The sequence below is a fragment of the Aptenodytes patagonicus genome, chromosome 3 (genome assembly GCF_965638725.1).
Source record: "Aptenodytes patagonicus chromosome 3, bAptPat1.pri.cur, whole genome shotgun sequence".
In the NCBI taxonomy this organism is placed as follows: Eukaryota; Metazoa; Chordata; class Aves; order Sphenisciformes; family Spheniscidae; genus Aptenodytes; species Aptenodytes patagonicus.
In genome coordinates this window covers 111,655,923-111,681,741 of record NC_134951.1, presented here as the reverse complement: position 1 = coordinate 111,681,741, position 25,819 = coordinate 111,655,923, and the positions used below count along the sequence as shown (strand labels likewise).

At 42.5% G+C, this 25,819-nt stretch overlaps 1 protein-coding gene across 1 annotated transcript in view; it reads left to right on the top strand.

Moving 5' to 3' along the window:
• PARP1 (poly(ADP-ribose) polymerase 1) overlaps nt 1-25,819 on the top strand; it is a 34,340-nt gene extending 8,521 nt beyond the window's left edge. The window contains exons 5-23 of the mRNA XM_076334680.1: nt 3,640-3,736; nt 5,401-5,517; nt 6,493-6,669; nt 6,996-7,137; nt 8,744-8,884; nt 9,621-9,863; nt 10,868-10,936; nt 11,719-11,851; nt 13,324-13,519; nt 14,807-14,935; nt 18,193-18,276; nt 19,100-19,222; nt 19,664-19,792; nt 20,550-20,648; nt 21,208-21,360; nt 21,654-21,781; nt 22,180-22,241; nt 23,344-23,458; nt 24,994-25,819. Of these exons, the coding sequence (XP_076190795.1) occupies nt 3,640-3,736; nt 5,401-5,517; nt 6,493-6,669; nt 6,996-7,137; nt 8,744-8,884; nt 9,621-9,863; nt 10,868-10,936; nt 11,719-11,851; nt 13,324-13,519; nt 14,807-14,935; nt 18,193-18,276; nt 19,100-19,222; nt 19,664-19,792; nt 20,550-20,648; nt 21,208-21,360; nt 21,654-21,781; nt 22,180-22,241; nt 23,344-23,458; nt 24,994-25,075 (2,419 nt within the window). The 3' untranslated portion in view covers nt 25,076-25,819. The remainder of the gene's footprint in view (nt 1-3,639; nt 3,737-5,400; nt 5,518-6,492; nt 6,670-6,995; nt 7,138-8,743; nt 8,885-9,620; nt 9,864-10,867; nt 10,937-11,718; nt 11,852-13,323; nt 13,520-14,806; nt 14,936-18,192; nt 18,277-19,099; nt 19,223-19,663; nt 19,793-20,549; nt 20,649-21,207; nt 21,361-21,653; nt 21,782-22,179; nt 22,242-23,343; nt 23,459-24,993) is intronic.

The following is a 25,819-nucleotide window of genomic DNA, read 5'->3' as shown; positions in this document are numbered from 1 at the left end:
TGGTGATTTTGTGCCAAGAAAGCACAGAAGTTCTGGAGAAGCCAAAAGAAAAACACCCCAGAAGTTTGAATGAGATGCACTTACCTCCGATAATTCATCTTGTGCATTCAATCAGATAACAGAAATTAATAACAGAAATTACAACATCTCGCAGAAATGATGCTACAGCATCTGTTGTAGGCAAAATTATCTTTAAAGATATTTCTAATTGTGCTGCGTCCAAATTATATCTTGACTCGGATGTCTCTGCAATTCAGATGTGACACATCCAAATTCATGTGCTGCTTCTGCACGTCTAGCCCGTACTCTGAGGAGAAGCTCAGACTTTGGGACTGCCCTGTCAGCCCTTTCCTTAAGGTTGGCAGTGTGACGTGCCTATTGCAGATGAGAGAAGTGAGGTGCTGAGCAGGGCTACCGAGAGTAGGTAGGAAAATCCCTTCCCTCTGAAGGGCAAAATGGGAAGGTTTCTTGCAAGGATCCTGGCTCCTTTCCTTGGTCAGCTCTGGGTGAGACATGCCGAGCCTCCCCTGGGCTATGGGCTGTTGTGCCCGAGCACCAGCACTTTGCAGGCCTGGGGAAGGAGGATCTTGTGTCCTTGCCAGCAGCTTCTCTGTGGAAAGAGTGCTCATGTACTGATGTAGGAAATGCAGTAGCAGCTTGTGAGCTCCCTTTGACTGTGCTTCTTCGGTAGCATGTGTTTTGCCCTCCTGCTCTGAGCTGTAATACTTTCCTGTATTTTCTGCCTCACTTGTTTGGGTAGAATTGCTGCCCAGGATAGGAGCAAAGTGTCATTCTGGAGATGTCATGCAACACCGGATTAACTGCAGAGGTTGCCTGAGGCAGAGGGTAAGTACTCAGGTCAGCAACAATCTGGCAGTGCTTTACAGGGAGGAGGAGAAAAGGGGAGATGTTCCTCCCTGTGTTGGCTGCTTGCTTTATCCAGGGTTGCCATGACTGTCCTTTCCACTCTTCACTTTCATTGTAGGGAGGACATGAAAAACAGAGTAGATGGTAAGGAAGGGCCAGGCTAGAGTGGGACAGTTCACCTCCCTTTTCATCTTCTCGAAAGTTGGAATAAATCTTGTCATTGCGTATCCTCCATGAAGGTGAGAAGAAGTGGTTTGCGTGGGCTGGTAAGTAGCAGTCCTTGGAAGCAAGCTGTTGGGCTATACTTGTTCAGTGTGGGAAGACTGTCCCTTCCCCAGCAGGAGAAAGGGTGTACACAGTAGCACCCAGCCGCTGTTAGCAACACATAGTGTTTGGTCCCAAGGATGTCAGATAAAGTTAATGTGTGTGTGTGAGTGTGTATTTTGTCAATTGTTCTAAAATTTGCTGTTTTGGGAAGATGTGAGATGAATTCAGCTTTGCCATTCCCTTCTCCAGCCTGTATAAAATGATGATTAGTGTTTGTTTTAAGCCTTGGGCATAGCCAGGGACGAAAGAGAAGGTGGTTACTGACAGCTTTATGCCTCTCTGCAGTTGGGATGATCCCTCCTGCTCTGCGGTTTGTTCAGGTGGCTGGAACAGGTACAGTAATTGCTCTGTCCAGGAGAGCAACCTGCTGTCCCCTTGACTCTGAGGAGAAGCTGCCAAAAGTGTGAGTCCCTGCTGGAATTTGGATGCTTTCCCTGGGTCCCGGGGCTTCTTGGCAGGGTGATTGCCTTCCAGTGGTTGGTGTGCTGGCTTTCCTCCTTCTGGAGATGGGGAGACAAGTTACAGCATAGGAATGAGTGCTGGCTTGCGGGGGCAGGCTGACTGTCAGCCTGCTGAGGGAGAGGCACTGCAGATACACAGCATTTGGGCACCCATCCTAAATACTTATATTATTAAGCCCGCTGGCCTGGGAAGGCGCAGCAGAGCGCTTTGCGCTCAAGCTGATGTGTTTTTCCCAGATTATGTTGTGTACACTTGACTCTGTTAAAACTTATAGAAGTCATAATCCTCGTGGCGGGGCTCAGTGGATGCTCTGGTCTTGACCCTTGCAGGGGCTGCAGCCAGGGGGGAGAGGGGACTTGCTTGGCCTGGGGGCTTTTGAAGGCACAGCTCTGTGTGTGCTGTATCCAGTCCTGCCACGCTGGCTCCTGCTTGCCTGATTTATAAAACAAGATGGAGGTTTTCTCAAGAAATGCAAGCAATACTGGTAGCACAGTGCAGCTGTTGTCCCCCCCGAGGCAGTGCACTTTAAAGCATAGCCCCAGCTCGGACTGATGGGACCTTGCAGGGGGACAGCTGAAAGATGAGCTCTTCTGCAAAACCAGCCCCTTAAAGACCTGCACAGTGCTCTGAATCATGGTTTGGACAGAGGTGCTAATGACGGGCTAGTGGTGGCCACTGCAAACAAAATAAGAACTTGGCCCAATTTTAGGGCCAGGACAGTTACTAGAACTTACAGGTCTCTCATTCGTGAGTCTTCGGGAGAAGAGTACCTTTTAACATCCTCCTGCAGCTTTATAGCTAATAAGCTGTCATACAGGGTTAGTCTTAACGGTAGCGAAGTACTAGAAAGTGAAGTGTTTAAAATTTTGAGTAGGAGAGCAATCGAGAATGTCAACTTCACGGCTTAACCATCAGCCACAGCTTATAAAGTTAAGACAGATGCTTTCTTAAAGAGAAACCTGGCTGATGTTTTGAAACAACAGCAGCTCTGTCAAAATGAAGTGCAAGATCCAAGCTGTGTTCATGCTCTGCCTCAGGTTCCAGACCCATCATGCTGCACGTGGGGCAAAATTTCCCTTTATTTCCTCACGAGGAGAGCACACAGTGATTTGATTTATTGATATTGATGTATTTTGAAGCCAGGCAGACCCAGGGGATGACATGACTCTGGAAACATAAATGATCTTCCTCTGAAGTCTCTTGTCATTCTGACGTCTGCCAAAATCCCCTGGTTTTCATTTGGCTTCTTCTTTCCAGTCTTTCTCAAGCAGCATTTTCTGCAACTTCTCTCTGCGTAGCTCTAAGGCCCCAGCTAATAACAATAAATTTCCTCACACACAACTGCACAGTAGTACATCACGAAAGTGCTATCAGCCTGGGAGCACTTTGCAGGTAGAAACTTCCTCCTGTCTGATTTCAGAGACCTGACTTAATTCCAGTCTGAAGAGAAACTATCTGGGAAATATCTAGTTCCCCAGTGTGTTAGCTTATTAAAGTTACCATGTTTGCTGTCCTTTATTTCAATATGGACTGTCTAAACTGAAAAATCAAGCTGTTGATTCAGCTGAAAGACACTATAGTCTTTTAACCTGCATTGCTACACCTCCTCAGATTTGGAGAGGTATGCTTATATTCAGTGATTCTTAGGTATGCCTTTGGTGTAACTAATACAGGTGTAGATGAATATGCCTGAAAATGTTGCAGTATTTCATGTGCTCTTCTGCCAGACCATACAGTTACCCTGTGGAAAAGCTCTAAGTGTACCTGACCTGATTAAGGCGGCTCGCGTTGCAGAGCCAAGTACATGTCTACAATCTAGCACTGAGGAATTTGAAAAATGGGTTTGCCTGCCAAAACTGAGGATATTCAAGCCTCCACAGATATCAGCAGTCAGTAAACTGAGCTCTGGTAGCTGCTGGACAGGCATTTAAATAACTTCCTTTTGTGTATGTGTGTGTGTTTTGTTTTGTTTTTCTCTATTAGAAAGAGAAAAGGAGAAGAGGTAGATGGAAATGTGACTGCGAAAAAGAAACAGAAAAAAGAAAAAGAGAAAGAATCAAAGCAGGAAAAACAGCTGAAGGTGAGTTTTAGCTGATCACATCCTAAAAACTGCTTCGTTAGAAGAGTGCAGTGTCGGGCACTAACTGAAGAGCTGTGGCACCTAGGGAGGGGCTGTACCTGGTGCCCAGACAGAGCAGAGTTGCAGTACAGCTGGTCCTCGTGTCCTGGTGCAGGAGATGCCCTGTCACTAAGGCTTTACTGACAGCAAAAGAAAGAGAGGAAGGAGCTTCTCTACGACTTGTGCTTATTGGATTTAAATAGATTAGGGTAATGCCTTCTCTCTCAGGGAGGCTGGTTCTGTGGTGCTTCCTGTGTCATCTGGTTGTGGTGGCTGAAGCTCTGAGCCCGAGTGCTGTTGTAGAAGAGCTTGGAAACAATAAATAGCTCATTGCAAAAATTAAACAGAGGTAAAGTGTGGAACTAGATTAATGAGAAGTCGTATCTTTTTCACCCTCCGGGGAGCTGTGTTCAGTTCTTGGGTACAAAGTGGGATAGATCACAGCTTTCTACCTTTCAGTTTCTAGAATACGTGGGAAGAATTCCCAACAGAGCATCAGGAATTTTGTATTCATTGAAAGTTTGGCATAGGTGTTTTCCAAGAAAAAATTAACAAGCTGCTTTTGCTGCAATTGAAGTCTTAATGGAGCTGTAGAAAAGTGGTATGTCCACCTTTGAACAGAAGTTTTCTTCTTTGTTGTTAACACCTTAATTTTCAACAAAACTTAGCTGAGACATTATCAAGGTTTTGCTGCTGCAGTGCAGATGTTTAGGACAGATCAAGGCAATTTGTGGATCAGGGTTTAACTGTGGGTTCACTGATTTTTTTTTTTTTTAACAGCATTTCATCAAGCACGACCATTGACACTGAAAATTAAACCATTTAACACAGTCAACCAGTTCTCCCAGGGTAAACTGCATTTTTGAGTGTAGTCAGTGAATAACATTCAGAAACTATCTGAGATATTTTAGGGTGCTTCTTTGCTGTCCAACCCTTTCACCTTTTGTAGAAAGGCTCAAAAGAATTTGCAGGCTCCTCCGCACTGCTGCAGGTGACTAATCTGGCAGAAATTCCTCATATGCTTAGGTAGCTTAAAAGAACAACAGTGTCAATCAGCATTTCTGGTTTTTGTTTTAATACAAGGCTCAAATGTAGCCACATCCCCACTGTTGGCAGTGTGAACTAGTTAGGTGATTTTTGCAAAGGCTGTTGGGAACTCACTAAAGGTAGAAGTGTGATAGAAACATGGGTTCCACTCTGCCTAAAAGCTAGCTGTCTTGTTAGTGTCACTTGTACCTTTTTGTATGGGATAGTGCTGTAAAGGTTGCTCCATGGCCTGCCTTCACATGTTCATGATGGAGAAGCCTTGGTTTATATAGAATCCCATAGGGATGTCCTTCCACATGTAATCTTGAGAAGAGAGAGTGTTTGCTGAAGCTGTGGTGTGCTCATGCGTTCATACTGAAATCTGAAGCATGTGGCTTTAAAGATCTGTTCTAGGTGTTTGGGTGAAATGTGCGACTCTCCCTTTTGGTAAAGATACTGGTTCTTGGTGCTCTTCATCTCACAGTCTGTATTTAAGATACCATGGGCTTGCTAAAACCTTGTCCACGTACTGCAGTTTCAGGAGTGTTCTTAGAAAGCAATTGACTGCAAGTAGCTAAGCTGCTGGGTTTTGTCAACAGGAGCAGACAGAGCTGATCTGGGGCATCAAGGATGAGCTGAGGAAGGTCTGCTCCACTAACGACCTGAAAGAGCTGCTGATCGCCAACAAGCAGGAAGTGCCTTCAGGGGAGAATGCCGTGAGTTGGTCTGTAGTTGCTTTGCATGTGTGCTGGGTCTTTGAATCAGAGAAGCCGACCTGAACCAATATTGCTGCAAGGTCCACAAGTTTGAAGCATGTTCCGAACATAACACTTCAGAAAGAAATTCAGTGCAAAACCCAGTCCTTTTGTCCCAGGACTCCAATGACATCGCTGTTACGCTTGCTTGTGAAGGGCTGTGTGGTGGTGTGTGATGCTGAATTCAGTGCCTTAATCTGTGATGTGCCTTTATTCTGCTATGCCCAAGCTGGTCCTTTTTTTTTGTTGTTGCTGGCTCTTCAAGAGCAGGTTAGTTATGGCACTTCATGTTGCCTCCCTCAACTGTTAAATTATGCAAAAAGAAGCAAAAACTGCACAAATACTTTCCTGGTATCTTTTCTAAAAACAGTCACTTTTCAGTCTGTGTAACTTGTGAAGGTTTTCTCTCTTTCAGAGCCACACATCACTTTAAGTACTTGTATTTATTAAGACTCTTTGTAAGGAGCGTGGGCTGGGATGTGGGAAGTGTCTAGACTCAAAATGGTCAAGAAATGTTCTCTAGGCGGGAAAACCGGGACTTGTCTGAGCCTACATTCCCACCTACCTACTCATGTGCTCAGATGCAGTAGCTCGTCTCCTCCTTGGCTGTTCTGGCATGGCTGCCTGGTCAGGTGCTGTGTGGTAGGTATGCTTTCCTGAATGCCAAATCTGAACAGGAGAGACTGCAAGCCATGGGTGTGAGCAGATAGGCGTGACTGGGGAAGTTTCATGTCGTGTCTTTAAAGCGTCGTAAATCAATCGGTGCTGGTAAGAGTCTTGGTTTATGTGTAGCGTATGCATGACAAGCGCTGGAAGCATCTACGTTTGTGTGCCAGCAGCCTGACAGTTATTTTCTTGTGCAGCCCAGTGTAATGTAGTGCATGGGCTTCCGGCCTCCTTCTGCCGTGACCTGTTTTGTATTGTGTGTTCCTTCAGATTTTGGACCGAGTAGCAGATGGGATGGCATTTGGAGCTCTGCTTCCCTGCGAGGAGTGTAAGGGGCAGTTTGTGTTCAAGAGTGATGCATATTACTGTTCAGGGGATATTACTGCCTGGACTAAGTGCGTTGCTAAAACGCAGACTCCCAACAGGAAAGACTGGGTGATCCCAAAGGTGGGTGTTTACTGCAAATTTGATGATCTGAAGCACATTTCTTAACTGATGTTACCTATTGTAAGGAGATTGAACAAGCATATTTTTTCCAGTAACACTAAATTGAAGAGATGTTGCTGATTTGATTTGAAACCCATCATTTACCCTCTTCTAGCTTTGTTTTCCCAGTCAGTAAAGTGGGTATTTGCCTACCTTAGTATGAACGTCTCAGAAATCCTTTCCAAGACCTGCAGTAAATGCCAACATCTGGCCAGTGCTCAACTTAGCCTTTAAATCTTATAATAGTATTAGTTGTTTTTAAACTCTACTTATGCTTCCATCCACAGGAGTTTCGGGAAATTCCTTACCTGAAGAAATTTAAGTGTAAGAAGCAGGACAGGGTATTCCCTCCAGATGCTGCAACTGTGAACTCTGTGCCTCCTCCCTCCGCATCTGTTCCTTTGACAGAGACTGTGTCTGCACCCAGAGGTAAGCGGCTGACTGGGCATGGGTCAGTGGAGCTCAGGATGGTTTGTAATGCCATTCCCAGCCAGACAAACATGCCACCCTGAAGAGGCGTGCTGTTCTCTTGCCCTCAAGCAGGCAGAGCTCTCCTGGTAAAAAATAGCATAGGAAAATCTCATGTGCTTCATCTTCCTAGCACAGGTCGACCCTGATGTGGTGGGTTGCCTGGGGACATGGGCTTGAGATCCCAATTGTTTTCTAACAAATCATTTTGGGTATTTGTTGATGGTGAGGAAATTATGTGTTTGCAATGAATCAGAAACTTTAAAGGCCGATGTTGCAAAATGTGTCTCAAGGGAGACCTGCTGTGAAATGCCTTCTTGCTTGGTTTCTTGGGGAACATCCAGGGACCTCCATAATGCCAGATATTCAACATCCAATATTAGGTTTTAAGGGCAAGAGTGTTTTGGTTTGGTTTTTTAAATCCTCCGTTGAGATTTGGCTTTACCAATCACTAACTCCCCTTATGCAAAATAGATATGCTGTCTCCGGCCCATGAATTGGGAAAAGGTTGGACTCCAGAAATTTCCCATAGGCTGTTGGAATGAGTTGCATGCTTTGGTGATATAGCCTGTCCACTAAGAACTATACTGACTTCTTTCTTATTCAGCCTTTTTAGCCTTGGCCATAGTTCTGGGAGCAGGGGATTATTGTTACTTGGTGAAAAGGGTGGGAGTAATTCTGCACAGCTAATTTTAGCCAGATCCTGTTATTTTAGCAGTGAAGACAAAGTAACCCAGGTCTCGGTTCTGATTGGCAAGCTGATTCCAGCCCCAGTGTGCCTTGAAAGTAAACTCAAAGCGTTGACCAGAATTAAAGCCAGGTTACTTTGTTTGCTAGCAACCCAAGTAATCTGAGTGGGGGGAAAGGAGGAAACAAACCCCTCAGTTGGTCAACCAGAGTTAATAGCATTTATCTTTAGCAGTGGAGGTACGCTCTTAGAGACTTGTCACATCCTGGACCCACCTACATTGCAAGGTGTTAACACAATGATGTGATGGAGCCTCAGATGGTTACCAGTTTGCTCCTGACTTGTTATGGGGTTTGCATGATACAACCTTGTACTGTCTATAAGATCAAGACCCAGATGTACTGTAACATGTGGGAACGCTCTTGCTTGAGAGACGATCCTCTTTCTCCAGCCACTGCGAAACAGATTTCCTTTTGAAGAGGCAGGAGCTTTCACGTTACAGTGAGTTTCTGCCATGCTGTCCAGGCATCAAAGGAAGAGGGAAGCAGAGCAGAGTCTCTAGTAGCGCAGTGCTGAAGCAGACTGACTTTTTTTTAAATTAAAAAAAAAAAAGGGCAAATAACGTGCCTACATATCCATCTTCCCTGTCTTCCATCCCTTCTGTTTGTTGGCGGGTGCTGAGCTTTGTTGCCCTTCCTAGGTGAAGGGGAGCTTCCTCCCACTTGTTTAGCGCAGGTCAGACATGCTTTTGGGCCCTTGTCTCCCTGCCTGCTGGGCTGATTGTCCTGAGCATGGGGGATGCTGTTCCTTTGTGCTTGTTATTTGCCGGGGGGGCTCTGTGCCTGTTGCTAACATGCTGTGTTATTTCCAAACCCCTAGACAAACCGCTGACCAACATGAAGATCCTGGTTCTTGGAAAGCTGTCAAAGAACAAGGAGGAGGTGAAGAGCATTGTGGAGGAGCTGGGAGGAAAGATGACAACAACAGCTAACAAGGCCACCCTGTGCATCAGCACACAGAGTGAGCAGCCGTGCCTTGGTTACTGGTAGCACTGGTAACAGCTGAGCGGATTACAGAGGGCACGCATCCTTTGAGCTCTCTGAGGATCAGTGTTTGGATTAGGGGGAGTGCTTTGTGTGTGCCCATGACCTTAATGTGCTTGGAAAAGTAAAGACAGATGCGTGCTGTTTGAGTTTTACTTACCTAGCACGTTAGTCCTGTAGGTTGTGCCATAAGGCTCTGTCGGGTCTGCAGCAGCTGGAGCTCAGGTCTGTATGCAGACCCGTGGTGGTGTGCAGGCCACCCTTGTTGGGATGAAAGGTGCTGGGGGCTGTGTCTGTGCTTGCCTTGGGGAAGCCGCAGAGCTGACTGTGGGTGCCCGAGGGCAGTTGTTTTCTCTGTTGGCAACTTAGGGTCTGCTCTTGCTCCCTGTTGAAGTCAAGGAGCAGATTGGCTGCTGAGGTAGAACTGCTTCCACCTGCCAGGAGGTCCAAGAGGGACTGTACAGCCCCAGCCTAGCTCCAGGAAGGAGGTAGCTGGACCAGCCAGATAAAACATGAGTGTTCATGCTCTAGCCCAAGCTGCGGCTTTGAGCCGATGGGGATTTTGCTCTCCAAAGAACATGGTGAATCCAAAATGTGGTGGAATTCTGTTTCCACAAAGTGTTACAGAGCCCTGAATCATGGCCAGAGGGAGGGGCTAAAGTCTGAAACCTCACTGATACTTTTTCTCTCTGTTTCCCACCCTGCCTCTACAGAGGATGTGGAGAAGATGAGCAAGAAGATGGAAGAAGTGAAGGAGGCCAAAGTCCGTGTGGTCTCAGAGGAGTTTCTTCAGGATGTGAAATCCTCCAGCAAGGACTTTCAGGAGCTTGTGTCTCTCCATGCGCTTTCGCCTTGGGGCGCGGAGGTGAAAATGGAGCATGAGGAAATGGCCGTGGATGGGAAGTGCAGCAAGCCCCCAAGTATGAAGAGTGCTGGGAAGGTCAAAGAAGAACAAGGTGAAGAACAAAGCGGTTGTTTCTCCGTAGGCCTGTTCAATGCTGTGCATGCACAAAGCAAATCTGGGTATAGTCTATCCTTGCCCTTTCCTTGAGTTCTCTGCCCTTTTTCTCATAATAAATTTAAATAATGAGACCTCAGGGCAAGACTAGCTTTAAGTATAAACATGAAGCTGTCTCCTGAGCTGGCTCTTGTTTCCCCTCGTTCAGTTGTGCTTCAGAGATCTTCTGTGCTGTACGTGCACAAACTCCCTGACACCAGTCCAGGCTCTTCCTCATAACACCTTGGCTTCTCTCTCAGTTTGGGTCACTGTTGCAGCTCCAAGGAGGTGCTGGGGCACCAAGATGTGACAGACACTACCGTGACTCCCGAGGGGTGTTAGCAAGTGAGAAAATACTGGGGCCCAGAGCAATGGGTCTTTGTTCTACTTGGTTTAGAACATAACACTTTTTTAACAGAAGAGGAAAAATACCCAACACCAGTGGCATTCCTCACCAATGCCATAGAGAGCTTGCATTATTAATGCTGGACGGTGAACAAAACCATTGCATCTGCTCGCCTGTCTTCAGAACCCATTCTTCTCCAAGCTTAGGTTTCTGTCATACAGTTGGGTATGTTACTGCCAGACTATCTCACAGCAGCAGGATCTCCAGGGGGACCTGACCACCCCCTGCACCCCGTGAGGTTTTTAAATCCCACTTAAACACAACCACAAATATGACTTTTATCTGCTGGGCAGGTGAAAAAATGATATGGCCCACCCCTTGGGGCCAGAAGGAAGGTCTGGGGAGATCTTATTTTTCATTTAATTGGGGAAGTGGGGGCTGTGAACTGGCTGCTCAAGCCAGGTAAAAAAAGCCACTGAAGTCATCCTGTTCATATACTGGGAATCTGATTTGAAGTCTCCTTAGGGTGATAATTATGCAAATTGAGAATTTAAATGTTGATTCAAGTCAGACTGTGTTGCCTGCCTAGGAAAAAAATTAACTCTCTTTTGCTGCAGGACCTAGCAAGTCTGAAAAGAAAATGAAGCTAACAGTTAAAGGTGGAGCAGCAGTAGATCCTGATTCTGGTGAGTGATAACAATGGCTGTGCCTGCATCACACGGTCTTCAGGATGCGTGATCACTTGCAAAATGTTTTTCTGTGAAAGGATAAGGGTTCCATAAAAGGAATGTGATTTTTTTTTTTTTTTTTTTTAAAAAACCACTCTTTTCTTGCTATCAAAGGAAGGATATTGGTTGACATCCAAAGCTGGATATTCCAGGATTTTCTAGTGTAACTTTCAGAAGGACCACTTCAACTAAGGAGTGCACCTTGTTCAGCTTCAGGAGCATCTATCAGTGGGGCGAATAAAGGCCCAGCCAGCAGAGGCCACAGGTCTGGCATGAGCATTCTGCCCCCAGGCTCTTGGGAGGGCAGCTGATGCTACTCTCCAAACCTATGGTGCACAGACACTGTTCTGAGTATTCATACTGCATCTGAGGCCAGCCCTTGGTTTTTCAGTCCATTTGCTAACGTGACACCTGCAGAGCTGTATCTCTTTTGAGAATTCCTCCAGCTGGTCATGCAGTGTTAAATATTAGATTTTAGATCGTCCTTTTTCAAAAGTTACAGGGTTTTTTTCCTCTAGTTAGGATTGAGGTTCACTCCAGTGTATCTAAAGGTGTGTGCTCACAATTTATTAAAAAGAAAACATGCTTCAAGTAGTTTTGCATGAGCACGTGGTCACCGTTTTTGCAGTATTTTTGTTCAGATTCACGCTACTTCATGCAATGTTTGGGTGAGCACAAATGTAGGAAGGAGACCTAAAATGGTAACCTCCTCTGTGTTCCAATTTGTTTCTTCTCTGTAGGTTTGGAGGATTCTGCTCATGTCTTTGAAAAAGGTGGAAAGATTTTCAGTGCAACCCTGGGCCTAGTAGATATTGTGAAAGGAACAAATTCCTATTACAAACTGCAGCTGCTAGAGGATGACAGAGAGAACAGGTGAGTTTTGTTTTCCCTAGAAATACTTTCGTTCACTTTTTTCCAATAAATATTGGATTTTTGGCATCTACAAAAGCAAAGTATGAGTAAAATGCCTTTTTGAGGAGATATGGATAGGTATATTTATTTAAAAAAAAAAAAAACACAACCGAAACTAAACAAAAACCCAACACCCTCCCCCCCACACCTCCCCAAACCACCAAAAACTACAAAACAACCAAACAGCCACCCCTGGAGAGATCTGTGCTCGGTGTGGGGACATTTCTTTGTGGTGTTGACAAAACCTAAGTTGGGAGGTGAGTAATTTTGCAGAATTGCATCTGGTAGTGTTCATTCCTGCATCCTAGGATGAGCGAGGCATGTACAATTGGTGTCTTTAGGATGGGGTTAATTGGAGGGCCACAGTGCTCTGTGACTAATGGCTGCCCTTGAAAGTACAGAAGCAGAATTTGGTGGAGGTTCCTCTGTTCTAACATCAAGACCCCACACGTAAAGTCATCGATGTTGGGAATCTTTCTCGTTCTCCAACTTACTCTTGTCTTCTAATTGCGGAGCTGTAACCTTGGGAAACAAAACTAGATTCTGGCTATTCTACCACAATGTTGTCCCAAGTTGGCTGCCCTGAGGCTTAACAAAATGCACTGAAATGGTCAGGGGATGATCATGTGTGTTTAGCTTTCCAGTCTCATCAGACACGTGGCAGAGCTGTCCAGTGGCTGCGTTACTGAACACAGATAAAGAAATGGAGAGGGTTCTTTAAAATGAAACTGCTCCCCCAAGCATGTAAGGGATGCACAGAAATCTAGGGGAGCTAATGGCTGTCAGCAACAACCCTGGTTCAGCTCTGGATTTATTGCACTTTACCATGTTCATAACAAGCTTTTGTTGCTGGTTCTTGTATGTGGAGTTTGTATCTGGATCTGTGATTCGGTACCTGGGGGGATCTCCGTGCCTGCATTTCATGCCTGACAAATTGGAAAGGTTGATTGATTGTATCCCTCGAAGTAATATGGAAGCTCACCCAAGGTGGTGTCAGTAATAAAAACAAATACTTGAGTTACTTTTGGTTTCTCTAAAAATCTGAACTCTAGGACTTGAGGCTTAAAGATGCATGGTGTTTGTTTTTCAAATATATAATCCCAATAGCCTGAAGATTCGTATTTGTGAAACATTAACACTGAAGAGATACTAACCTCTGTTCCTGCTGTGCACACATTTATCCTCAGGGCTGTAGGTCTGGTGTGTTAACACTGGGCAATTTTTTACACCACTTCTTGGACATACGCTCTGTGGTGGCTTTTCTGTTGTGCTCCTGCAGTCGCTGACAGAGAATGTCTTCCATAAAATTAATGGTATGGAAATGGATGATTGGCATGCAGTTGCATGGTGGTTGCAGGATCAGTTTCATTTGGACTGAGATCTAGAGCCAGAGTATCTTATGTCTGTTCTTTTCTCGTGTTTTACTTCTCTAGATACTGGGTGTTCAGATCTTGGGGTCGCGTGGGCACTGTAATTGGGAGTAACAAGCTGGAGCAGATGCCCTCAAAAGAAGATGCCGTTGAACACTTCCTGAATTTGTATGAAGAGAAAACTGGCAATTCTTGGCATTCAAAGAACTTCACTAAATATCCCAAAAAATTCTACCCGCTGGAAATAGATTATGGGCAGGTAACTCTGAAATGTCCCTGTACTAGGTGGAGCATTGCTCAGCTGCTTTCCTCTAGCTGTTCTGCGTTCACTGTTGGATCACTTGCACTTAACAAACCTGAGGAATGAAGCACAGGTGCAACTATTGCATCTTCTCTGTGCTACAGAAAGAGAGCTGTAGATCAATGAGTGTCATGCATTAAAACAGATGTGTTGGGAAACTAAGTAGTTTTCCATTGTCAAGTCTGAAGTCCCTTTATTGCTCGTTCCTGTCTACTCTGTAATTTTAAGGATGTTAATCTGAACTTAATTCAGCAGTCATTTCACATACTTCCTGTTTGAAAACACCATTTTCTTTTATTCAAAATAGATACTTCTCATCTGTCTTCTGCGCCCAATATCCTCCCAAATGGTAAAGCAACTCCTATGCAGTATTCGGCTTAGTGCACATATTGAGCAGGCTGAGAATGAGAAATTACTCATTGCCAGTAAGATTTGGCTATTTAGACAGCTACGCTAAAGAAGAATTCTCTTCCTTCTGCCCAGTAGGGGTTTGTGTGTATTTAAAGGCATACCTATAACTTAAACTATTTTCAGATTAAATAGTTCAATGCTGTTAATAGCTATAAAGATACCAGAGAACATATTTTCAAGCCGTTGCATTTTTCTGTGGCCAAATTACCGCATGTCATCTTTCAGTGCGAAGTACTCAATGCTTAGCTTTATTTCTGGAAATTTGAATATTGCAGCGGCAGTGTCTGTTACACTGCAATGTACAGTGATATTCTGAAGCATCTGGCAGATGCTTTATTGGTGCAAAGCTCTATCCATGAAAGCATCTAGATGGTATTATGGCTAATTGATGATTCCTGTACTCATCTATGACAGTTTTTATTACAAAAACTTAGTGAAACTGGTTATTGCATCTCTATTTTGTCATAAAAGCAACAAAGTAAACAGTCATTTTTTCATATCAAGGTCTCTATGCAGCAGAAAGCCTGCAGAGAAAGTAATTAATACTGTTGCTTGAGGTGAAGCAGAGATGCATGCAGAGTTCATGTTCCCTTAATTCTACTTATATTTTACAGTGCCACCTCTTAAAATAATGTCTGCCAAATTACTGAATAGGTTGATTTTTAAACCCTCTTTGTTCCAAAATGTCAGAGCAATGTCCCACGCTCCCTGTGAACTTCAGGCTAGTCATAGTATGCATACACTAAATTGGTTTTGAGTCGTTACCATGGCAGCCAGCCTGTTACTTTTATCCTTTGTGATTTTGCTAATTCTGATACTATTTTTACCTCCCAGGATGAAGAAGCTGTCAGGAAACTGACAGTGGGTGCCGGGACTAAGTCAAAACTTGCTAAGCCAATCCAAGACCTGATTAAGATGATCTTTGATGTGGAGAGCATGAAGAAAGCGATGGTGGAATTTGAGGTGACCACGCACGTTCACGTTTCTTGCTTCTAACCCTCCTTTCTCTCTTTACATCATGCTTACACAGCCAGAAGCAAGTTCTTTGCAATCCAGGGTGCATCATACTTCCCAGAAGTCAGTGTGAGTTTTAAATCAGCCTTAAAATAAGGGCAAGAGTCTGACCAGAATTTGCCAAGCACTGGAAGTAGTAACTTGGTTATGATGCGTGCAGCTTTTAAAACATTGGTGTATTCTTTGTTCTTCAGTGGGGAATGCCTGCATCAGCGTCTTCAACTTAACAAGCCTACGAGGAACTCATCTGCAGGTCCTGGGATCAGTAATCATTCTCTCTTTTTTCCAGCGACATGTGCGTCATGACCACTGTTCGCTGAATGCTCTTAAAATATTAACACAGATAGCTGATCTGCTGGTCATGTGAGGCAGGAGGCACTTCTGTTTTGAGTGGTGAACCACATTTTGGGGGGGAGCAAATGAGCATGCAGCTCGGACTTGAGAAATGCTGCCAGTTGATACATGCACTAATGAAGTGCCTTGACAGAGTCCAGATCCTCTTCTGAACAGGGCCAAACTCGGGATTTTTTTGTTGTATTTCCCATTTGTTCTAATGATATCCTATTTTCATCCGTTCTTATTTCCTCCATACTTCTTGATCCATGCTTCTAACAAGCTTTCAGAGAGTGGTTTGGTAGTATCATCTGTCTCTCCTTGCATAGAAACAGTTTTACTGGTGCTCAGAGATCCTGCAGTTTGTTTTAATGCAGCCATTCAAACTGGGTTAATTCTAAATAAAAAATTTCAATTTTCTTCAGCCAGCTTAGTTATCCTGCTCTAAGACTTCATATTTAAGCAGTTGTTGTTTGCTCTCTATACCAGTATTTCATGTATCTACTTTTCAGAACAGGCTTTGCACCATTTTGTACAGCTTGTCTGAAAGCTTTCAGATGGCTTGCCCAACATTTTGTAGTACCTTGGGTTAATTGTGTTCTCCTGTATCTTCAGTGGTTTTTTTACATCAAAGTGTTCTAAAATACTAACAATTCTTTGTTACTGGAACTGGCTAAAGACTCTGAACTGATCATCATCTGATGTCTTCTGGTTTTGTAAAACTCTGTTGAAACTATGTTAATTCACACCAGCTGCAGATCTATAGGAGACCTGGGAGTCCAGATGGGCCTGTCTTCCTATTAGATTTATCTTCCTGTACTGTTGCTGCCGAACAGCTGTTTTCCATTAGAGGAAATAATGTTTTTCCTAGATAGAGGTTTCTGTGCATCCTCTGAAAACTGCTGCTTGTTTCCTTTAATCAGCCTGATCTCAAGTATTTCGTTCCATCCAGGCACTCTCGTTCTGTCAAAACTGTAGCAAATTCTTAGTCTTTCCATTACACGACAATAGATTTATCTGACGTATTTCTCTTCCTGCTTCTAGTTTAGCTTTCAAGAGTTTTACCTCACCAAGCATACAGGAGTTTATTACAATTATCTATGTAATTGCCTTACATGACAAGGCTGTTAGAGGGCTGAGTCTGTTCTAGTGCTGTGTCCTCTCTTGCCTGGGTGGAAGGCAAACAACTCCCTTGCCTCTCGTGACAACCTTGGTGCCCACATCTGTGATGTGGAGCTAATTCTTCATGTTAACCCTCAGTACATCTGGCAGTAATTGCAGTGCTGTTGTTTTATACCCAGCCCTCTGGCTGCTGTGCTCTTTTGATGCATCTAATGATAAAGCTTTGGATGCAGTTTAGCTTTATATTAGCTCTGCAGGGCTCTGTTCACCTCCCGTGACTCACAAGAGACACAAACTCCAGCCCCTTGGCTGTATGTGGGCTCTGTAAGAGATATATTACTCAGTCACATTGTTGGGGGATGTGTTAGTTTATAGGTGTTAGTGTTTATGTGTTAGTGCTTATATGTGTTAGTTTATAGGTTTATATAACTTATAGTTAGTATAGGTGTCCGCAGCTATTCTGCACATCCAAGTTAAATGGCCCATTTTACATTTTCTTCATGATTTTTCAGCTAATAATTAGATAATACAGATGGATGGTACTCAGCAAGAACGTATTGGTCCCAAAAGTTTGGGAGCTGCAAATCTATTGCAAGTTGTTTTTCATGAGGTTTTTAATCTTGGCTTTGTGACTCTCGTGTCCCCAAGACATGATCAGTTTTGAAGCCTGTCTTTTCTCTTGCAGTCCATCTTGGCTTTTCTTAGTATCTGGCTTTACGTATGCTTAGCTGCAGCTAAAGGTGAAGGTTCTCCTAAGCCCAGTGCAGGGTGGAAATCTCCATACAAAATCAGTTCAGGGCTTTCACACCAGTCTGTAGTTTGGAAGAGCCTTCTGAGTTCAGTTTGCAGAGAAGGTTCGCATAAAGCTGGGTTTCCTAGCTCCATAATGAATAAATAATGTGGAACTTATCCAGATGGTATGTGATATACATGGTTTCATAAGATCTTCTGTCCTTGAGCTGAATCTTAAACCCATCAAGTTAAGTAAAAGCTAGTTTGACCTGCAGGGTGTACGGTGAGTGCTGTTAAGAGTCCAGAGGGTCTATGTATGATCTTTGTAAAAGACTCCATTGGACCTGACTTTTATCGAATGTTTTTGCATTCAGCTGGTCCTTAACTATGCAAGGATTTAATGCAAATTCGAAACTCTCCCAAGATCTGTCAATACACAAACAAAAGCAACGTAAATTAAATCGGTGGATAAATGCAGGCAACCAAGACATTGCTTTTAACTTAGTTGCTTTTTTTTTGGTTCATTTTTCATTAATGAATACGAAGCATCTTATAACCTCTTTGCATTTGACCCTTGATAATTGTAGGGTAAAATTGGAAGAAGGTGTCTAGGTTGTGCATGGAGACACAGGTGATCTTATGAACAAGAATTATTTAATTCAGTTTGCTGCTTTGCCAGCCTGAAATGTATGGTTACTGAAGTGATTGAGGAATCCATCTGACACCAGGGCAATATTAAACTTCTAGCCAGATGCTATTTTTGTGTTGCCCTAGCATGCATGCTTAGTTTTCCATTGCAGTATTCCTTTGTTTATAGGATGTCTTCTCAGTAGCGTGCACTGTCCTTCTGACATCATTCCTCGATCCACAGAGATTAATACCAAGTCTGAAATGTTTCCATTCTTCATGTGGTCAGTCCTACCAGGATGGAGAGATTTGTTCCCTGGAAACTAGAGGGGGAATGCTGCAGTGGTTTCAATGTATTGAAATCCTGTTTTAATCGTTTAAATCTTCATCAGATTGACCTGCAGAAGATGCCATTGGGAAAACTGAGCAAGCGACAGATCCAGAGCGCATACTCCATCCTTAATGAGGTTCAGCAGGTGAGCATGAAAGAGATGTTAGAGCAAGAGGGGAATTCAGAAGTTGTTCTGGGCTCGGAGTGGGGTGAATGCTGAGCTGTGTGTATAAAGATCTGTGCTCTCTCTCATTGGAGAAGAGGATATGGCTTCCATGGGTAACTAGTTAGTTCTCTTCACTGTTGTACCAGTTCGGGCAGTACTTGGATCTTTCACACTGTCGCAGCACAAACTTCAGGCTTAGCCAGACATAAATGGCAGTTGAGCAAATGAAGCTGGTGTCTTGATCTAGTAGCAAGCTGGTGTTTCCACCCCAGAGAAGTCTGTTTTAGGATGAGAATAAAGGTTAAGTTGACACAGGAAAGGGTCTGGCTTGATGACATTACTGTATTTACACATCATGATCTGGACCATTCCAAGAATCACTACATAGTATTATTGCCTGAACAGCTTGCAAAAGTGTACCAGCATACCCCATTTTTTGTTATGGGCTCCCTGGCAAAGCATAGATATGCGAAGTTTTACTTCAGTTGTTAGAGTAGACCAGAACCTTGCCAAGGACATGCACCCCTTCCATATCCAGAAGCCTTTATTTTGCCTTCCAGAAACATAGTCCCCATTAGATATTTCTTGTACCAGAAATTCTGTGTATTTCTGTGCAAGTACTGTGACTTACTACGTGCAAAACAAATAGAATTGCCCTTTTTAGTTCTGTGAGAGTTTCAGCATTAACGCTACTTGTATTGCTGCTTCTGTGTATTAGTCCTCAAGTATCTTGTGTGTGTCTGTTGCTATGAAGACTTAATCTTACTCACTAATTTTATTTGGTGCTTGTTGTCTTCTCTAGGCAGTTTCTGACAGTGGTTCAGAATCCCAGATCTTGGACCTCTCCAACCGCTTCTATACTCTGATTCCTCATGACTTTGGGATGAAGAAACCACCTCTCCTAAATAACTTGGAATACATTCAGGTATTGACTGGAAACAGTCACCTGTTGTTTGTAGGCAACAGGTCTGATATTCTCTGTGTTAGATGTCTGATTTGTGAGGTTTTAAGACTTACTTTAACCTCATGCTTTCATGAGGTTAAGCTTGTTTTTCTTCAGAATGTCTTTTTCTTTGTTTGTTTATATGCATATGTGTCTATATCTTATATATAATTATTTGTATATTTATTAGAAGATATATATGTTAAATATTATGGCCTATTTATGTGTATATGTGTGTGTGTATTTTAGTATATTTAAGTGTGTGTGTGTATATTTAAAATTAAAAAAAAAGGCAGCGTCGTTGTGTTGTTAGATGGCAGCATGTGGCCAGTGATTCACATACACTTTTATAATTTGGGGTATTCCAGAGTTATTCTGAACATGTGAAAGACACAAGTAAAATAATGTCTTTAAATTCTTCAGGCTAAAGTGCAAATGTTGGACAACTTGCTTGATATTGAGGTTGCTTACAGCCTTCTCAGAGGTGGAAATGAAGATGGAGATAAAGACCCAATTGACATCAACTATGAAAAACTTCGAACTGATATTAAGGTAAAGGAAATAAAAGGAAATGAGTGACTGTGAATACAAGCTGATGTCCTGTTAGTTTGGAGTATAACAAATCACCTAAACTGTAAGTGGACGATGTGTTGGCATGAGTTCAGTGAAGGACCACTGAGATGGTTAAGGGACCGGAGCATGTGTTGTACGAGGAGATGCTGAAAGAGCTGGGGCTTTTTAACCTGGAGAAAAGAAAGCTCAGGGGATATCTTGTCAATGTCTATGAATACCTGATGGGAGAAGGGTGTAAAGAAGACAGACTCTTTTCAGCGGTATCCCGTGACAAGAGGCAATGGGCAGAAACTGAAATACAGGAAATTGTATTTAAACAAAAGAAAAAGCTTTTGTTGTTGATGGTGTTTTGTTTGGGGGTTTTTGTTTGTTTGTTTACTGTGAGGGTGGTCAAACACTGAAAGTGTTGCCTGCAGAGGCTACGGAGGCGCTGTTCTTGGAGGTGTTGAAAGCCTGACTGGACTCAGCCCTTGGCAACCTCCTCCAGCTGACCGTGCTTTGAGCAGGAGAGTTGGAAATCATCTCAATTTCCAGAGGTGCCTTCCCGTCTCAGACATTCTGTACTGAGTGCTGTCTGTACACTTGTACATCTTCTCTAGCTGGGAATAAATTTCCACCTAAATGATAAAGGAGGCTTAAACTGGGGAGTTGCAAGCATATGGTGGATGTCATCATGTTATAAGAAAGCCTGCTAGTTTGTATGCTAAAGAAACTTACCTTGTTTGCCTCTTTGCAGGTTGTTGACAAAGATTCAGAAGAAGCCAAGATTATTAAACAATATGTGAAAAATACTCATGCCGCTACTCACAATGCATATGATCTCAAAGTCGTGGATGTAAGCTGGGCAATACTGGGATTTAAGTTTGTGAAGATGGACTCTTCTAAGCTGACTTACTTGTTCACAGTTTCCTTTTATTTTTGAGTAGCTTATCTAGTTTCCTTTGTTGATGGGATGGTTTCATAGACCAATTGCCATTTAATAGAATAGCAAAAGTCTAGGCAGAGATGAGTCTAAGCTTACTGAGGTGTCTTTGGGGGTGTGTTTTTATTTTAATTTAATTGGCCTCAAAAAAGAGGTGGAGGAGTAATCATCTTCTAAAATTGAGCCTTAGTTCATTGAATGATTTTTCAGAAAACTATGGTCTCATGAAAATGCAGAAGGGAAGGTGGAGAAGTAATCAATAACAAGTACTGTGTGATCAATGCTACCTCTTTTTTGCTAGCATGAAATAGCAAACTTGTAAATGCTAAAAACCATCCAGATCAACTTTCCTAGCAGATTAGTGTATATTCCAGACTGGATGATTTTTTTTTTTTTAATCTAACTAGTTGCATGATGGTAACGGTTTATTTGCTTGGTTGTTCTTTTTCTCCTATCCCTTTTTGAATTGAAGATCTTCAGGATTGAGCGTGAAGGAGAGAGTCAGCGTTACAAGCCATTTAAGCAGCTTCATAATCGCCAGCTGCTGTGGCACGGTTCCCGCACCACCAACTTTGCTGGTATCCTCTCGCAGGGTCTCCGGATAGCTCCCCCTGAAGCTCCTGTGGTATGTTAAACAGATAGCTTCTCTGGCTGCCTCCATCCCTGTGCCCAGAGATGGCCACAGTTGGAGACAACCTAAATAGGAGAATTTCTGTGTGGGGAGGGCTCAGTGTTATCTCTCAGCATGCAGGCAACATTGTGTGTCCAGAGTGGGTTGCTGACTGGTGTCCACAAGAGCTTGAGTTGCAGCTTTGCTCTCCTGGGAGGCCAGCCAGGTGGATTCAATGCTGCCTTTGTGTTACTGTCCCAATCTTTTTTTCTTTTTTTTTTTTTTTATCTTTCTTTTGCTGCTTGCAGACCGGCTACATGTTTGGGAAGGGCATCTATTTTGCAGACATGGTATCCAAGAGTGCCAACTACTGTCACACATCTCAAGCTGATCCCATAGGCTTAGTACTACTGGGAGAAGTTGCCCTTGGAAATATGTGAGTAACTTATGAAGAGTATTTGCCGAATGTCCTTAATATATCATGGCAGAAGGTGATGCTAAAATTGTAAGCCTTTTCTCCGGTGTAAAGAAAGAGCACTTTGTATTTCTTTAGAAACAAGATTTCTTTTTTCTTAAAATGAGAGCTATTTGGTGGGGCAAAAAAGTCAGTGTTACAGGTCTAGAATCTTACACTAAATGCCAATATCATTAAAATTAGTAACTGAGACAAAGAAGGAAGGCTGTTGAGTTCCAGAAGAATAGAATCTGAATTAACTTTATATTAACTCACCATAAAGTGAAGCCGGGGGGGGGGGGGGAGAAAAAGAAAGATTTTTCACCAAGATAATTTAAGGTGAATGTAAAATGCTATTGTGTGTTCTTTGTGCTGTCCAGGTATGAGCTAAAGAATGCTTCTCACATAACAAAATTGCCCAAGGGAAAACACAGTGTGAAAGGTAAGCATTAGTAGTTGTCATTGGTAATCTGTTATTGATGGCAAACTCACCTTGTGGCTCTCTGCTTAGCAAAGAGAACTATAGTAATTTCATAGCTGTACTTCCTTTAAGGGTTGCATAATGTTGCCCTATAGTTGCATCTGTATACGTGTATATGGTGTTTTGAGGTGGGAGTTAGTACACTTGGAATGTTAAGACTGAAGTTAATGTGTTGCTTGAAGTTCAGGAGGAAACTCATTTGATATTACACAAGAGAAAATGTAAGGTGCGTTCTCCAACTTATTACTTGCTTTCATCATAACAATACTATGTATTTTAGAAGAAAGATGAGAGGTTTGATAGATCAGAAGAATAATTGTTTAGCTTTCAAAGTGCCTTAGAAGCTTGGAGAGACGGGAAAATCTAAGAATAAAAGTTCAGATGGAACAGCTGTTCTCATTACATTTCTATCTGCAAAAAGTATCAGTATATTGCACTGAAAAAGAAGATGAGAGAAAAGACTTAGCTCTGTAATTCAAGCAAAAGAAATGGTAATCATGACTATCTTCTGTACCGAGATGGGAGAGTGGAGAACAGTAACATTCAGTAATGAGTGGCTTTTCTTAAACTATTCATTTTGAGAGGCTTAAAAAATCAGTTGCCTAAAATAGAATAAAATGTGATTTAGCATCTTTTTCAATACATACTACTCACAGTATTATGGATGTCAAATCAGATTTGTATTGAAGAGTTTAAAGAGAATAAGAATTGGTTTGTTACACATATCTGAAAATGCTTCAGTGTGCATATTTTCATTAATAGACCTAGGATATGAGAGCTATAAGGCTGGTCTGTTTTAGCTTTGATCATACAGATTAGACAATTAACAGCCAAAAGTCTAAAATTCTCACTTTTAATGTAGCAGAGTACGAGTACCATAAGTATGGTGATGCTGAATTGAATAAACAGACTATATCCTTTTGTGTTCTTTTTAAGATACTTTTGCACGTGCAGCATTTGAAAAGATATGTGAAGTAACATTTGGCTGGCTGAGTGATTTTCTTTATGTGCAAAGTCTGTGTTTGCCTTCTAGATTTGTAACTAATGTGTTTTCCCTTTCTAGGCTTGGGCAAAACTGCACCTGATCCCACAGCCACTACCACCCTTGGTGGTGTAGAGATTCCCTTAGGGAATGGGATCTCAACAGGAATTAATGATACCTGTCTCCTGTATAATGAGTATCCTTTGCTAGTATGTTGGCTGCACACTGTGTTTGAGTGTTGCTGAGTTTAGCAGGACCTCGCTGATGTCGGTCAGGAGTTTTGGCACACTGTGTTTTGTTTCTTTTAGATCTGCTTTGGAGTACTCACAGACAACTCAGAGTCTCTTCTCCAAGGGAGATGATTTTTACAGCTGTCACACTTAAATTGTCATTCTGCAAAAAAGGAAACAATACACATAGCAAATAGCTTTTGCCCCAAGAGGACTCAATACCTGAAGGCATTGGAGTGGCCAGGCAACACTGCCCAGTAGTGCCTTGCCCAGAGACGTGCCAGGACAAGGGAAGGGGAATGCAACCCGTGGTTGTTTCACATCACTCCAGTCTGGTTTCTTCCTTGTGGTGCTGTGGTTGGCCAGCTTGGTGAGGAGGAGGTGGGGGAGCCAGCTCTGTGGCTTGATGGAGTCTCTCATCACACAACTTCTCTTGTGTTCCCCAGACCCTTTGCAAGTATTGAGGTAAACCTCAGATGCCCATCAGAGATGTAGCCGTTAAGCCTCTTTTCTAGGCAGAAGTGCCCCCAAGTGAATGTGTGCTCAACATTCACAAGAGGTCATAAGAATAAGTGATGTCTAAGGTCCCAGATCAATCTCTTCACTGCCAATGAAGCAAGTAATCCATTAATACCACCTCTGGGTTGTGTAGAAACTGTCTTCTCTCTTGGTAGGCTGTTTTTCTTTTACAAGCGGTTTTGGCCACAGAACTCATGGCAATACTGTTTTTATCTTGAGTTTTCTTAAATACAGCATCTGTCTTGGTCAGATGATAAAATATAATACAGTTGTTAATAGCTAATTGAGGTAATATGATGTGCATTCATTTTGTTTTACAGTGTGTTTAATGGATGCTTTTCACCTAAAATTGGGATTAGAGGTAAGTTTGAGGCCTAAAGCATTGAGAAACAAATAGGCAAGGTGGGACTGTCTTCTGAAAAAATAAAATGGTGCAGTGTGGTTATAGGATGTGCAAGCACGCCAGTCATTGTAGAGCTCTTCTCTGTGATTCCAGTTTGGTTTTTTTTTTTAGTAGGAAATTAAGAGGACATTAATGACTTTGTGCTGGAAGGTAGCAATAGAGCTACAATTATAATTGTAGATGCCAGGTCTGTAACTGCAGATCTCATCTAGGCTACGTTGCTCCACTGTTTAGATAGTGAGAAAGATGTGTGTTACGGCTCTGGCTGACAAAAAATAATCTCCAAGAGCTACAGCCCCATATCTAAGTCAGTTCACCTGCCTGTCACTCAGGATTCCTGCTGCACCACCATTAATTCTGCATATGACTGTTAGTCGTTTGTTTCTAACTATTGTATAAAACATTTTCAGATTCAAAGAAAAGTCAAATTTAAAGATTTGTGGTTTGACCTGTTAGAACTGCTTAATCACACAGGCATCTATATGGTAACTTAAGTTCAAAGGTGAAGTTTGACTGTAGTTTGAGTTTTTTGTGTTGTTAATATCAACAGCTGTAATTATTCCTTAACATTCTTCCCAGATATATTGTGTATGACGTTGCTCAGGTAAATCTGAAGTACCTGCTGAAACTGAAATTCAACTATAAGACATCACTCTGGTGAACAGTATTTAGAAGCCCTGTTAGAGTTATACTGTAGTTACACTATAGCGTTGACTTCTGACATGCTTACGCATTGACTTCTCTTACCAAGATATCAAAAGCTAAACTGCAGAAGAGGTTACTAAATCCTATTTAGTACAACACTTAGTGAAAGTTTTATATAAATGTGTGGCAACACACGGACCTGAATTCTGATGAGAAACGAGTACCTGGTTTTGTTTTATACCACTTCTAATTTTGGGGCTTTCAAGTGTTTCTTTTAATTGACCAAACTGACCAAAAAAAAAAAAATCAAGCTTGTGTTTTTAGCCAAACAGAGCTGGGCAATAGCAGAAGGAACTTGAGGAAGTTTGCGATATTCACTCTGTTAAGGTTTCCTCTTGTTTAAGATACCCTTTTTCAGTTTTCATTTGAATAAATGATAAATGTGCATTTATTTTGAGGTAAAAAAATAAAAGCTAATTTCATACTAACAGCTTTATGTTTCAAAACTTCCAAATGGTTTTGGTTTGAGTCATGTTTTAAATGTATTTGGTAGAATGTTCTTAAACATGATATCTCTCTCTGAAGATCAAATGCCAAATACTGAAATCTGTAGTCACGTTTCAGGAAGTCATGGTGAATTGAAAATTTGGACTTTTCACTGCGACTTCATCTGTCAACAGTTGGTGTGGTAAACATGGAAAATGAACTTGTGGCTGTTTGAATTTAGTATTAGCCCCAATAAACCTCCTTTAAATATCTA